The following is a 15,353-nucleotide window of genomic DNA, read 5'->3' on the forward strand; positions in this document are numbered from 1 at the left end:
CCTCGCCCTGTGCCAGGGTTTTGCATAGCTCCAACCTGGGCTGAGGCTCTGTGCCTGCGCCCCCAAGAGAGAGAGGGGCGGAGCGCGTTTCTGGGTCTGACATGTTTATGGCTCCTTTTCCTCCCTCCCTTGGCAGCGAGTTTCTAATTAGATTCCCAAATTCCTTCTGGGCTGCTCGAGGAGTGAGTCCCCTTCTTCCCTCCTGGAGCCTCTGCCCAGAAAGCCCCCTCGTCGGATTTCCGCTGGGCTGCATCTAAGACCAAGGTGCTAATTCCTCTTTAATTATCCCAGGGAAACCCTCCGTAATTGCTTCTCTTCCCCCCGCCCCGCCAGCCTCGCCTTAGTTGGACCCTCTTCTCCCGCCTCTGCTTATCAGCAAAAGGGGGAAGAAGGATTCAGGCAAAGAGAGTTATCAGTTCCTGCTGGTGCCCAGTTGATGGGATGAAGCTCAAGGGGGGAGAGGGTGGCTGGACTTGACGGCCAGCCAAGGAGGACCTGTTGCCTCTCCTCGACGCCTCTGCGGGGCTTGGGGTGGAGAGGCTCTGGATGCTCCCATCCTCCTTGGAGGTCGTCCTGCCTCCTTGGCCCTGCCCTCCCGTCCAATAAGGAGAGGTTGCCTTGACACCTGCTTATATACCGAAGACGGCAGCAGCCTCCAAATCTCCAGCACTGGGTTGGGGGAAGAGGGGAGAAAATACACACATAAACACACACACACCCCTCTCTCCATACCTATTTCAAGCCACAGACTTAGGGAGACAGTCGCCCCGTCGGGCAAGGAGGAGAAGGCTCCCGAGACGATGACCTCCAGCAAAATTGAGATGCCAGGTGGGCTGAAGGCGGACCCGGCGGCTCTGATGGCTTCTCTGCATTTGCTCCCGTCTCCCACCCTCAACCTGGAGATCAAGTACACCAAGGTAAGTCACCTGTCTGCTCTTTCCTGCCGGAAGAGCACGGGCTTCTCTTTTTCTGAGCTGACACAAACCCGTCTCACTCGGACCTCTCTTCAAAAAACACACAAACACAAAAGCCAGAAAGAGGTGCGTTTTCAGGTGCTGGATGCCAGTAGATGCGTGGCTATATGTGAAAAGTCCATAGGATAAGAAACAATATCTTGCCCTTTCCAGTTTGCCTGGCATCATTTTAACTCTTTGGATCAGTTTTTCTTTCTTTCTGGGAAAGGGGTTTCCCCTCACAGACTTGAGCTCCTGAGGATTGTTGGAGGGGGCGATTGTACAAATCTTGTTACTGTATCTTGTTTTAGCCTATTGAAGGATGATGAGAATCAGGTTCTGTTTTGCTGTTCTAAAAACTGGTGTCTTTCGCTCCTGGGACTCTTCCTTAACAATTCCTGCCGCAGATGTCATCATGCCAAGTTGTTGTAACTTTGGATGGAGGGAATCGTTTGCTGATTTCCTTCCTAGACAAATAACGATCTCGAATACAGGCAACTTGGCAAAAAAAATTATTTGCTTATCCACATCACCAAGTGCCCAGGGTTGATGGCTTCTTCTGCGGGCTAAGGTGTGCAGAGCTTTTCTATATTTACAGTTGATACAAATCAGCAAGGTTTTTTTAGCGTATGTGTATTCAGAAGACAGTTACAGTATTCCAAAACGCAATTTCGACAAGAAGTGTGATGTCTTTGGTCCGTCTTCTGGTTGTGAATGCCTGTTTATATTATTAAGCACACTGGACACGATCCCGTGGGATGCAAGACCTCTTGCACAAGCCCCACTGAGGTTACAGGGCAATTGCGCGATAGCGCGCAACTCAGCGAGCAGTCAGAGCAGGAGAATCTGCGCATGGATCAGGTCCCAAGCGCGGACATTCTTCATCCTTTGAAAGGGACATTAGACACTCCAGGCTTGTAAAAAGGCGGCACTTCTATTTAAAGCCAATATAGACCTGAAGGTCAAGCAATGCCAATTAACAAGAAACCTCATTGATGCAAACATACATGATGAATGTTTGTTAAAGATTCATTCTGTTCCCAGAATGTTTAATCACGAATGTGTTCTATTCCCAAATTTCATCACGAATTTGCTGCTGCTCCCTGTTTTCTCTTAAATCCAGAATACAATAGCCACATAAGGACTTGCTGATTATTCAAATAAATCACCTACAGTATTTTCAAATTAAAATAAAAAATAAAATAAATGTGAGTCTCAAATTCCTTGTGCCGGTTCACTTACCTGGCACTTAACTGCTCTTAACAATGTAAGGATTATTTATCTATAGTGCTAGGATTACTGGGGGTGCGATCCAGTCAAATTAAGCACTTTCAAGCCTCATTGATTTCAGTGGGAGATAATGAAGCCCGTTGCTGACTCTTCCCGTTGAAATCAAAGGAATGTGCTTAGCTGGTTCGTAATCACAATACTCGTGGTTTTATGCGCAGAGACACACTTCCTAGTACGGGGTAAGCCCCATTGAGCTCAATGGAACTTATTTCTGAGTAAAAAAAGACTGTATGAATTGTGCTGTAACAATTTATAGCTAAGCTTCTTTACATTCATTGTGATGGCTCAGCATCTTGCTTAGTTCTCTCCAGCTGAAATCAGTGAGATCTAATAGCGCTTAACTTGGGCTAGATCCTACCACAGTATTGATATTATTTAGAAAAAGAGAAAGAAAAGTGATCTAGCTGAAATATGGATATGTAGAAATATGGGGGGGGGATCTGTCTCACGGCCGCTTGTTTCAGTAGCATACAATTTTTGGGCCACACCGTCGCCTTGGTGAGAAGATATGCACCGAACGCGGGAGGGACCAGAGCAGACTCTTGAGGACCAGAAACTTGCGCCTCAAGTAGAAGCGAGGTCGACGACGGGCTGGGATTAAAGAGTCACAAGGATGGGACAGAAAGCTCCCCCGCACGTCCCAAAATTAATGTTGATCTGAAATATTGAGTGGCTGTGGCACTCGTAAAAATACTTTACCTGCGTGGAACTGTGTTACTCTGCAAAACTCCATGCAAAATGATGGTGTAGATCAGTAGTAAGCCCTTGTCGTTTTTTATCCCATATTTCTATAAAAATTACAGTGCATCGATAAATGGAAATAAAAGGTTGCCCTTGTGAGAGAAAATATGGTGTGTGTGTATGTGTGAGAGAGAGCGGGGTGGGGGGATCTTAGTTTCGTACACCCGTCTCTGTTTTTCTCGCTCAGTTTTTCTCCGGTCTCTCTCCCCCACTGCCGCCCTCTCTCTCGGCAGGCCAGGCAAGTGATTTATTGCTAATTGAAGCCTTTAATTGGGTGTCGTGGCTCTGGCCAGACTTTTATCCAGGATCCACTTTCCCACTTATTGCAAAGAAAAACAAGGAGATAGAAAATGACGGCCCTGCGCTGGATTCTCTCAGCCGGTGGGGTCACTTTTATGTCTCTCTCAAGTGACAACTCCTGTAAACAAAAGGGAACAAATCGCCTCCAGAAGGGGAAGGGGAGCGGGGGGGGGGGGAGAGAATCACTTGTAACCTCGAGCATCTCAAAAGTTATAGCAGCACCCATTCTCTCTGGCTGCTCCGCCTCCCTTTTCTTCTGGGCTGTTCCTTGAGCGCCCAGCGGGATTTCCTTCTCTTGCCTGGAATTCGGGGCAACCCGTTCCAGCTTGTGGATGCTGCGCGGCTCTTGCAATCCTGAGTCTCGGTAGAAAGACCGCCGCAGTTGTGTCTGTGACTTGCATGATGCAGAGCCGGTACGAGGGGGGGACACTTTAGGCGTGAAATTTCGAGCCTCGTTTAGGAGTTGCGGAGATCTGTCCCCCTGGGGCCCACAATCCACCGGGAAGTTCACCCTGGAAATGAGTGAGAGTTGCGCAAGAGTGGTGCTGTGCTCCCGCGCACCTCTGTCATTTCATTGGGGCTTGCCCGGGAGAAAAAGGTTGGCAGAAAGCATTCTGGGTTCATTAGTGGGAGGTGGGCTGGTTGTTTGTTTGTTTTGCACTTGGGGCACCCAGATGCATTATAGACTGACCCCATCACTGAAAGGGGCGATGTTGCTCAACGGAAGCCCTTAAACACATTAAACTATTGCAAGCATGCTCAGGTGAGAGCGGAGTGCAGGAGCATGCTTGCAATAGAGCATGATGTGTCCTCTACCAGAGACACTACTCCTCCCAGAGTAGTAAGACTTCTACACCCTACCAGACATAAGACTTCTTTAAAAACAGAGCCTGATTGGAATCAGAAAATAAGAGTTGAAGGCTAGAATCAGATGGTGGCTGAGTGTATAATTTGAGGAAGCTCTTGACTTCTGAGGGTGACGGGCAAAGAAGAAATTCCAGTCAGGTGGGGACTGGCGGCCAGGGACAGACTAAAATTGGTAGGGCTGTACCCCACTAGCTGTGCTGGACCAGCCTCCACTGGGAACAGAGCTCCTCAGTGTTTCTCAAATTTGGGTGTCGAGCTGTACCTGGACTACAACTTCCATCATCCCAAGCTAGCAGGGACAGTGGTAAGGGATGATGGGAGTTGTAGTCCAACAACAGCTGTCAATGGCCCTCCAGATGTTGCAATAATAATAATAATAATAATAATAATAATAATAATAATAATAATAATAGTTACAGGTAGGTAGCCATGTTGGTCTGAGTCGAAGCAAAATAAAAAAATTCCTTCAGTAGCACCTTAAAGACCAATAATAATAATAATAATAATAATAATAATAATAAATAATATATTATTTATACCCCGCCCATCTGGCTGGGTTTCCCCAGCCACTCCGGGCGGCTTCCAACAGAAATATTAGAATACACTAATTTCTTAAAGATTAAAAGCTTCCCTAAACAGGGCTGCCTTTAGATGCCCTCTAAAAGTCTGGTAGTTATTTTTCTTTTTGACATCTGGTGGTAGGGTGTTCCACAGGGCGGGTGCCACTACCGAGAAGGCCCTCTGCCTGGTTCCCTGTAACTTGGCTTCTCGCAGCGAGGGAACCTCCAGAAGGCCCTCGGCACTGGACCTCAATGTCCGGGCAGAGTGATGGAGGTGGAGATGCTCCTTCAGGTATACTGGACCGAGGCCGTTTAGGGCTTTAAAGGTCAGCACCAACACTTTGAATTGTGCTCGGAAACGTACTGGGAGCCAATGCAGGTCTTTCAAGACCGGTGTTATATGGTCTCGGCGGCTGCTCCCAGTCACCAGTCTAGCTGCCGCATTCTGGATTAATTGTAGTTTCCGGGTCACCTTCAAAGGTAGCCCCACATAGAGCGCATTGCAGTAGTCCAAGTGAGAGATAACTAGAGCATGCACCACCGTGGCGAGACAGTCCGTGGGCAGGTAGGGTCTCAGCCTGCGTACCAGATGGAGCTTTTGCGTACCAGATGGAGCTTTACCAGCGGCTGGACTACAGTCCCATCACCATCCCTGGTCATTGACCTGGCTTATGGGAGTTGGGGTCCAGTCACATCTGGAGGGCCACAGGTTCTCCATCTGTGCAGCAGCCACCTGTACTAGCATCCTTTGCTGCTTCTTGTGGCAGCAAGTTTCATGTGCTAATTCTGCATTGTGTGTGATGAAGAGACACTCCTTCTTTCATCTGTTAAAAATACAGGGAAGCCTGGTGCATCTGGCCATCAGAGGAGACGCACGTATTTGCCTCCAGATGCTCAGGAACTGAACGTGGAGGCAGCTTGGCTTTCTGCGTTTCCTTGTAACATCCGAAGCCACCCTGCGGAGTCTGAGATGGGGTGCGGGGTGTAGGGAAAGGTTCAGGAAATATTTTGCTAGATCTACAAGCTGTTTACATTGCTGAGAGGTCTGCATTAAATAAATCCAGCATGTTAAATTGTGCAGTGAAAGACAGCAATATTCACTGAGTGACTCATAAATCTTTCAAACATCAGGAGGTGGACCAGTTTGTTGGGAGAATTGTTGGCTGATGCTGGAGGCTCGGAAGCACCAGGGATGTATTGCAAAGGCTGCTTGCTTGTGTATCACAGCTGCACATTCTTCCTCTTGCGTGTAGCCTGAACCGTTATCCTTTAGGGGAAATACCATAATGAAAAATGAAATTTACCTGGACAAGGGCAGTTTAACAGAAGCTCAATCCAAGTAATGCAGAGATGTTGACAGTGAGCGGTTTGATTGCCTACTCCAGAGGAGCTTGTATGCATCACTCTATTCCATGGGTCGGCAAACTAAGGACCGTGGGCCGGATCAGGCCCAATTGCCTTCTGGATCCGGCCTGCGGGTAGTCCGGGAATTGCTGTGTAGATCACCAGTGCACACGTTCTTTCCCTCTCCCTCCCTCTCCCTTACACAGCAACACTGGTGGCACCACCTCCCTCCCTCCTCCTGGCTTCTCCCTGCCAAGGGCGTACCCACCATGCGGCAAGTTAGGGCAGCTGCCCTACTCTAGAAGCAGGGCTGGCGGGCAGAGGCGGAGCACAGCCCGGCAGAGCGCGAGTTCGCCATTCCCGCCGCACCGCGCCGCACCCTCCCTCCAGCTCCCCGGCGCGCCCTCAGGCAAGGCCAAGCGCGGCGGGGAACCTTTGTGGCCCCTCCCCTTCCGTGCCTTGGCCCCTCCCCTTGCCCCCCCCAGTTTTGATCCTGGGTACGCCCATGCTCCCTGCCCTGCCTAGAGGAGGAAGGGGGCTGAGTTTTGTGGGTGCCAGCAGCAGCAGCAGCAGCAACAACAACAATAGCAGCAGCGCTCAAGTGGCCGCCATTTTAAGCAGCCCCTCTCTGGAGCCCTTTCGTGCGCTGCTCATCGTCTCGCCACCACCGCCAGCCCCTGCCACCTGCAAGCAGGGGCTTGTGGTGCTCTTGCATCATTCCCTCCCCCAATATAGTCTGGTCCCACACAAAGTCTGAGGGACAGTGGACCAGCCCCCTGCTGAAAAAGTTTGCTGATCCCTGCTCTATTCCTTAAGGGACAGCTAAGGGGTGTTGGGGGAATCCTCTTGGATTCCCCAGTGTTAGCTGGGGGAGAGGCAACTCTGCACCACATTGTGCTCCTTGTCAATGTTCTTACTTGCTTCACCCGGGGGCTTGTAACTGGACACATTTGCTCAGAAGCAAATCCCAAGGATCTTGCTTCCATGTAGGTGTGCTTAAGGTTAGGATACTAGGATGTGTGTGTGTGCTCATATTCAAAGAAATAAGGAAGAATGAGTTACTTCCAAGTAATGCCTTGAAGCTTATGATACCAGCAGAAGGTGTAGGATCACAGGAACCAACTCCTAGGGGTCAAGGACCTCAGACCCACCCATAAAATATTTGAGGGCGCTGCTCTTCAAATGGTGTGTGTGCGCTGTGCCTTGTGATCAATTATGTGGGGCTGGGCTTACCTCCCCCCCCCATATTTTATTCAAGTTGGCACCCCTGCATAAGGTTGTGGGGAATTGGGGGAATTGGGGATGCACCATCCAGTGATCTTCTGCGCCTCGAGGTCTTTTGCAGTGCTGCTGAAGGGGAACAACTCTGTGATTCCTTGTAGTTGTGCATGAACCAGGAGTTCCAAAGTATTCCTGGAACTGATTTGGGTTCCCCCCCCCCAAGGCTGGCTGGTTCTTCCCTACTGGACTATGAGGAGGAAAGAAGCGTACCTACCTGTCCCAGCAGATTCCCTTTGCTTACTTTGAACTCCACTTTTGAATAGAAGCCAGCCTCATTTTAATCATCCTAAAGAGCATGCTGTCTCTTTAAAAATTGAGACATTCATGGAGGATTAATCTAAGCGGTGACTATCCAGGATTGTTCTGTGCAAGCTCCATATTCAAAGGCAGTCTAACACTGAATATGGGTTTTGGGGAAATGACATTGAGAGAAGTGACTTGTCCTCACATCCTGCTTCTTCTGGGCTTCCTGGAGATACCTGGTTGGCCCCCTGGGGGAAGCAAGGGCCCTGAACTAGATGGACCTTCAGTGACACTCAGCATCAGCCAAGCTCCTCTGATGTTCTTGTGATCCTCCCAAACCATGTAAAATGACAACCATGTGCTTTGGAGGAATTTAGAATTAAAATGAATAGAATTATTTTTATTTTTGCAGGAAACAAATTCTGTTTGACAGAGATTTTGCAGGCCCAGCTTTAGGCAGCCTTTTAGAAGTGGCTTATCTCTCAGGAGACTTAGCACATGTATTCTGAAAAGTGAAATAAAGAACCATCACATTGTCCTGCCGATTGGCTAAGTCCCTGGGATGGAGAGGCAAGACGTGAGAGGTGTGGCGACCGCATCCTTTTTTTGCCTCTGTTTAGAGTTGTGTCCCCCCTGCTTGTTGCGCCTGGTAGAGCTCTGCGATTAAACCCTCAGATAAACAGCTCGGTAGGAAGACAAAGTGGTGTTATGAATGGAAGACAAGGCTGTTGATACACCCGTCGGCCCCTGTGCAGGAAGGGAGATGCACCAGCCACGATCTCTTCCTTTCTGTCTTGCTTCCAGCTGTATAAACTCCATATAAACACTTTGCGGGGAGCTGGCAGGATTGTAAGCACAAACCAGTGGTCAAATGGGCTGGTGTGGTCTGCAGTGTAGGCAGAAAGTCTGAGGGGAGGGGGGAGATGGGAGGGTGGGATGCCCCCTTCTCCCCTCCCCTGCTTTGGAGGAAGATGTCACAGTGTGTGTGCTAAGTTGCAATGTCAAGGTGTTGATGGTTTTGCCCAAGCTCAAGGTACCCCTGAGATGCAATTACTCCTAGGCAGCAATCCTACACTTACCTGGGAGTAAGCCCCATTGAACACAATGGGACTTCCTTCTAAGAAAATGAGGCACGGGACAGTTGTTCAGAAGTGACAGGTCAGCTTTCTCCACTATGGTGTCCCTTCAGATGTTTTGGACCCAGAACTATGTTCTACTTCCTCTGCTGGAGGCTGTAATGAATGTCACTTGCTGGAAACTTCAGGAAGGTTGCGGTGGTGCTCTGATCCTGGTGGCCTTTGTATGGCCATTGACTGGCCGCTGTGAAAACAGGATGCTGGGCTAGATGGGGCACCAACATGACCAGCAAGACAATTCTTACATTAACCCGCGGCTTCTGCCTCTGCTTCTCATAATGAATGGTGAATGCTGGGTTGAGGCACTCCTACCAGAAGACAAAGCCTGGGTGCTCTTAAAGGTGGCTGAGTGAATGAGGGTTGCGCCCCATGGGGGTGGGGGTGATTGAGGCTCACAGAATGAGGAAAGAGTGGGTAGAGACAGATTTTTCTCCCCCACGATTCATAGTCACCCAGTGCCACTGATGGGGGGAATAGATTCATGGAGAAAGAAGTTCTTCACACAAGACAATGGATCATTCATTGATGGAACTCACTGTGAACTTAGGCAAATTCACAGAAGGGGAGAAGGCCATCAGCAGCTGCTTGTCAGGAGATGGCACTATCAGAGGCCACATGCTACAAAATACTGTGTGTGTTACTGGCAGGAGACAGCCATGGAAGGAGAGCTATTTGCCTATATGCCTTGCCTGTGGACTTCGTGGAGGCTTCTTGCTGTCAGGTGCTGGAGTGGATGAACCTTTGATCTGATCCACCATTGGTTCTTCTGATGCTCTTCCAAAAAAAAGTCCATTTATGCCAGGCTGTGCTGATGGGGCCTGATGGGAGTCAGAGCATCCGGCCTGGTTTGTTTTCACAAAGGTTGGCATTTGTTCTGGTTTGTTTGCCAGATGGTTGTACAGTTTTGCATCAAACAGTTGTTATCCCACACACTTTCCAGGGCACTTCCCCATCACTTTCCTTACAGCAAGTAGTCTATGGAGGGTGTGTGGCTGCTGTTTCGGAAGCAGGTCTGTTGTGGCAGAACTCCAAACTCACTCTAGTTGTTGTTGTTGTTGTTTAGTCGTGTCCGACTCTTCGTGACCCCATGGACCATAGCACGCCAGGCACTCCTGTCTTGCACTGCCTCCCGCAGTTTGGTCAAACTCATGTTGGTAGCTTCGAGAACACTGTCCAACCATCTTGTCCTCTGTCGTCCCCTTCTCCTAGTGCCCTCAATCTTTCCCAACATCAGGGGCTTTTCCAAGGATTCTTCTCTTCTCATGAGGTGGCCAAAGTATTGGAGCCTCAGCTTCAGGATCTGTCCTTCCAGTGAGCCACGCTAGTTGTACCACCTGAATTTGCCAGCAGGGGCCCAGAGTCCCATCTCAAAAACCCAGAAATGCCCTTGGTGTGCAAAACTACTGCTGAGGGTGAGTCCTGGTGAGCCACCCCCCCACACAAATGATGCTCTGAGTGATGCCAGAACACTGTAGGGCTGATCTTGACTTTGCAACTGAAAGTCTTTCGCCATTCAAGGTGGTTTTTAAAGTTAGTATGAAGTGTGTTTTACGTTGTTTTTTGTTTTTAAAAGCCCAGCCCTACCCTCTGCCTTGAAGCATCCTTTAAGGCAAGCTGTGTTAGTTCTGGCTCACCACCGCAATCTCTTCCTCTCTTCCTCTTTTTCTCTCTGAGTATCAGCTTTTGTTCAAAGAGCCCATTTGAGATTCTTGCATCTCCCTACATAACCCCACCGTTTCTGTCCTATATTTGGCTTCAGAAATGCCCCCCTGAAAGGGCCCTGGAGGTGGGGAGTAGGGAGAGACGCCTACGTTCCCTCCCGCTTTCCTGCTGATTCTATGGACTCCAATTTCCGAACTCCTTGCAGGGAGTTTCAAATGTACTTCCTTTTTAAATTAAATCCACCCTCTTGCATCGTCGCACGGCACCCCAGGGTGCAGTAAATCAAGCGCATTGTATTCTGCCCGGCCCCGCTGCAAGGAGGCTGACATTCTAACATGTTGGCAGTTAACTTACACACACAAATACACACGCCTGTGATAGCTGCTTGAATCACCAGAATGTTTTGCATCACACAGGATGCCTTTTAATTGCCTTTATTTCCAGCAAATTAACATAGAGCCGGGGGGGGGGGAGAGAGGAAGGCGTGTGGAATTACTACTAAGCTTATTTTTCTCATGAGCAATAAATATCAGGCATGTGCTTACATTTATAGTTTCCTCAGGATATTAATGACTTCCATGCGCCTAGACCTTGCAAGGAATCTCTTCTCCCTTCCTTCCATTTGTATGCAATCATTGGAGGCAGGGCCTCTCCAGGGGTTGTGAGGCCTGGGGGTTGAAAGAGGGTTTCCAGGGCCACCGCCAAGTTCCCTTCCCAGAGGCCCTGATCCCCCAAATCCATCTTCAGCCTTTCCAGGCCTGTACTGCACCTTGAACCCTGTTCCTCACCTGCAGCAACTGGAGAGCTGTGGTTCCTCAGTGTCCCGCCAGCGGTTCTACAGCAGAGGGGACCTTTTTTTGAGGGGAGGCAGCTGCAAGGGTGAGGAAAGCCCCCTCCCCCTGGGAACAAGGGTGGCACCAACTTTTGGGGGGTTTTCAATAGTTTTTATTTATTTATTGCATTTCTATACCTCCCTTCTTCCCAGGATCATAGGCCAGGCCTTTTCCAGGGTAGCATTGTGGGATATTGTTCCTGCTGGTTGGTTTTTTAACTTTGCATTGTTTGTTAAATTCTTTTTTGGTACAATTCCACAATACAGTGGAACCTTGGTTGTTGAACGTAATCCATTCCGGAAGACTGTTTGACTTCCGAAACGTTCAACAACCGAGGCGCAAAGGGATGTCGGCAATTTCAATGATGAAAATTGAGAAATGCACCTCGTAAGCCGTTTGACTTCCGAGGCATGTTCGAAAATGGAAGCATTCACTTCCGGGTTTTTGGCGTCCGGCTTCCGAAACGTTCAGCTTCTGAGATGCTCGAAAACTGACTTTCCACTGTATTTTCAAATGATGGTGCTTTATAGGTTCTTTAATTCTTCACCAGGTAAGGACACAGGAACAAGTTCTTGCTCTCTGCCCACCCCCCTTGCTCTGCTTTGCTTCATCCTTTCTTGGCCTTGGAGGGAACCTGCATATTTTGTCTTGTGGAGCAAAGAGTAGCAGCAGGGGGACAAATATTTTTATTAGGAAAATGAAACAGGAAGAGAAGAAGGGTCAACATACAGAATTTGCTGCTACCACACCAATGCCTTGATCCAATTCTGGGAACGAGTTGTATCTCTGCAGCTGCTACTGACTTTTTTTGTTTCGTTTTTTGGAGCAGGGAGTGGGGAAAATCTTGACTTTAGCAATCTCTTCTCCCATGACCAGTTGTTCCTTGAGATATTCTGTACACCAGCTTTCTCCAAACTGTTGGTGCTCTCCAGATGTTTTAAATAACTGGCTGATGGGAGTCCAAAATCTCTGGAGGGCCCTAGGTTGGAGAAGGCTGCTCTAAATAAAAAAATGCCTTCAGAGGGAGGGGTTCCCTTCCGCAATTACCTGTCCGACTCCCTTGTGGTGGCTTCTCCTCTAAGGTCTCCACATTTCAGATGCCACCAGGGACAGACCTGGAAGCCTAGAGCCATCCAGCAAAGGGTTCAGATTTGACAGCCAGAGGCCTATTTGCTTTGCAGGGAGTTCTTGATGCAGACATTCCTGGTGGAGAGAAATGGCGGAATTCCTCCCCCAACCATTCCTGTCCTCCCTACATAGTTTATTGCCAGGCGTAATGGGATGCCATGGAATTGTCTCCAATCCACTGCATTTCAGGAGATCTCTCTCCCTCTTCCTTTCTATCCCTCTTCCCGCCGCCCCCCCCCTCTGTTTTTTTTCTTGTGTGAAACAATCCAGATCCCTCTTTCCTATGCTTTCAAGCTCCCTTCATTGGTTTGTGGGCACTTGCTCTTATTTCTCTTCTCTTTTCTTTGTAATGAAGGTTGAAATTCTAATCATGGGAGAGGCGATCATACAGGGAACAATTAGGTAAGGAACTGAGAATAAAACAGCATGGCCTCATAATGCCTTATTTAAAAAAGTAAATAAATCTCTGGTGCTGCTGCATTTTGAATAGCGGGCACAGTTTTGGTTGCCCCGTCTGAAGAAAATAATGGAAGAAGAGCCTGCTGGATGAGGCCAGCTGCATGCCTATCCATTCTGGGAAGCCCACAGGCAGGATCTGAGCACAACAGCACTGCCTCCTCCTGTGTTCCAGCAACTGGCATTCAGAAGCATTACTGCCTGTGACCATGGAGGCAGAGCATCGCCATCATGACTAGTAAACATTGATAGCCTTAACAACCACCATGAATGGGTCCGATGTGTTTTTAAAGCCATCCCAGTTGCCGGCCATTACTGTCCCTGTGAAAGCAAGTTCCATAGTTTAACCCTGCAGTAGGTGGAAAGAAGTCCTGTCTTTTAACTGTTCTGAATCTTCTGACATTCAGCTCCATTGAATGTCCCCAAATTCTAGGAGAAACTCATTTCTCTATCCTCTTTCTTCATCCCATGCAGAAGTTTATAAACTTCTATTATGCTGCCTCTTGCTCCTCACCTTTTCTCTAAAGCAACCTTTCTTCATGGGGGGTGGGGTGGGTTGCTCCTTTCCCTCGATCATGTTGGTTGCCCTTTTCTGAAGCTTTTAGCCAGGAAGGCCCTGGCCTGTAGGGGGCATCAAAGAACCAGCTCACAGGCCCCATGCTTTTAAGATGCTGTCCAGAACTTCCTCGCTACCAGAGCTTCCCTATGTCCCCTGCGAGGGCTGAGCCAGTGGCTTGAAAGGAGGTCTTTACAAAGTTAAGGACTGAAACATTAGCAGTAGTGCGTAGGCATTGGGGAAGCATTGCAGTGCAACTAATAAAGCAGGGTAAACCCACCAACTGTGCAGTATTGTTGCGTCAAGAACATGGTGCGGAATGCATGCACTGCAATCAAGCACAAGTCTCGAGGGCCACCTAATCACAGCGCAAGGAGGACCCATTTCAGCCAAGCAGAAGACCTGGGTGTGGATCATGACTGGTGACACATTGTGGTCAAGAGAGCAGACCCCTGCCTGCCCCATTAAGCTCACAACCTAAAATCTGATAATGAAGGGAGGAGGCCGGCGAAAAGGAGGGAGAGGTCTGGTGCAGTACCAATGTGGGGTGCAGCGGGCGGGGGGAGGGGAAGGGTGCTTTTTCAGTGGCCTGATGCACAGAAACTTGTGGCAGTGGCCTGGCTCCACTTCCTGGGCCTTCCAAACCCAAGTGCTGATTTGAAGCCTTTGTGTGGCCTTGTGGTGCCATGTTTCCAAGCTCCCAGTTGGTACCCAAAGAGCACAGCTCAGTTTTTCCAGTTGGGGGGGTCCAGGATGTTTTGAGGAACCCCAGATAATTGCAAGCTCTTGGAGTGGCTGCCTCTTGGAAGGGAGCAAAGGCAAGAGAGAGAGAGAGAGAGAGAGAGAGAGAGAGAGAGAGAGAGAGAGAGAGAGAGAGAGAGAGAGAGGCCAAAGGTTGTTTCGGCCGGTGGCCACCCTGCTAGCCCTGGGGAGGACACTCCTGGTGGCAGAGGCCAGCCATGGCAAGATCCTGGGCCCAGCCTCTTGGACAGGGGTAGGCAGCTGTGGAGGGGAAGCAGTGAGCAAAGGCAGGCGTTTGAGCCCCCTCGGTTCATCCCGCCCCCATCTGGATGTCTGCTGCATTCTTTCTCAGGGCAGGGAAGTGTGAGCATTTCCCCTCTGGCTGGAGCTACAGAGGCCGATATAGCCTGCTACTCTCAGGAAACACAGCAGGGTCCAGGTGCACAGCTTAATTGGAAGCGGGACTTGATCCTCTGGGGCTCAGCTGTTGGACATCTAAAGCAGCAAGGGACAGTGAAGGCACTCTGGGCATGCGTCAAGTGCTTTTGCATCATCTCCAAGGAAAGGCTGCCACATGTTTTAAGAAAGGGCTTTTCAGTTTAGGCAGCATGTCCTGCAAACAAGCTTCAGGAGTGGTGTTTTGGGGTGCCTTTTCCTAGACAACTCTTGAACTCTGATGCAGCTTGATAGGCCAAGCCGTGGAGGACCCATTTCCGAATACAGCTGCTGGCTGTCTCTCCCACTTTGTTCTGGACCAGCCACAGAGACAGGATCAGAGCCAAGTGATTTCAGCCCAGGCTGTGCAGCAGGCAGAAGGGCAACCCTTTCCAGTCCGTTCCTTTGTAGGCAAATGTTTTGGGCTGTGTGTAGTGTATGTGTCCAAGTTTGGCCCACAGGCCTGAGGTTGCCCACTCCTGCTGTAGAGAACACAGAGCTGGATCCATCCCAGTCTAAGCCAGCTTCCTGTGTTCCTACAAAATGAAGCAAAGCATCATCTTCGTGGGGAAGGTGTAGTGGTTCAAAAGGTGCCTCGGTGTCACTTTCCATGTTGGCTTTGGGGTGAATGAAAGGAAGAAACTCTTGCGGTCTGATGTTTGGCCACCTATTAGTCAATAGTTACAGTATGCTTCACCAAAACATTGCCCTATCCCTCCCCAGTGATGGCTGCCAAGTTATGACAGGGCCATGCTGTGAAGCTTCAGTTGCAGATTTGACACTATCAGATGAGGCTCAATAGAGACTGGGAGTGTCTCACTCATCGT

The 15,353-nt window shown here is 49.3% G+C and overlaps 1 protein-coding gene across 1 annotated transcript in view; it reads left to right on the plus strand.

Annotated features, from left to right (window-relative positions):
* The first annotated feature begins 426 nt into the window (after positions 1 to 426).
* ALDH1A2 (aldehyde dehydrogenase 1 family member A2) overlaps positions 427 to 15,353 on the plus strand; it is a 73,669-nt gene continuing 58,742 nt past the window's right edge. The window contains exon 1 of the mRNA XM_035131796.2: positions 427 to 917. Within this exon, the coding sequence (XP_034987687.2) occupies positions 801 to 917 (117 nt within the window). The 5' untranslated portion in view covers positions 427 to 800. The remainder of the gene's footprint in view (positions 918 to 15,353) is intronic.

This window comes from Zootoca vivipara, chromosome 14 (assembly GCF_963506605.1).
Source record: "Zootoca vivipara chromosome 14, rZooViv1.1, whole genome shotgun sequence".
In the NCBI taxonomy this organism is placed as follows: Eukaryota; Metazoa; Chordata; class Lepidosauria; order Squamata; family Lacertidae; genus Zootoca; species Zootoca vivipara.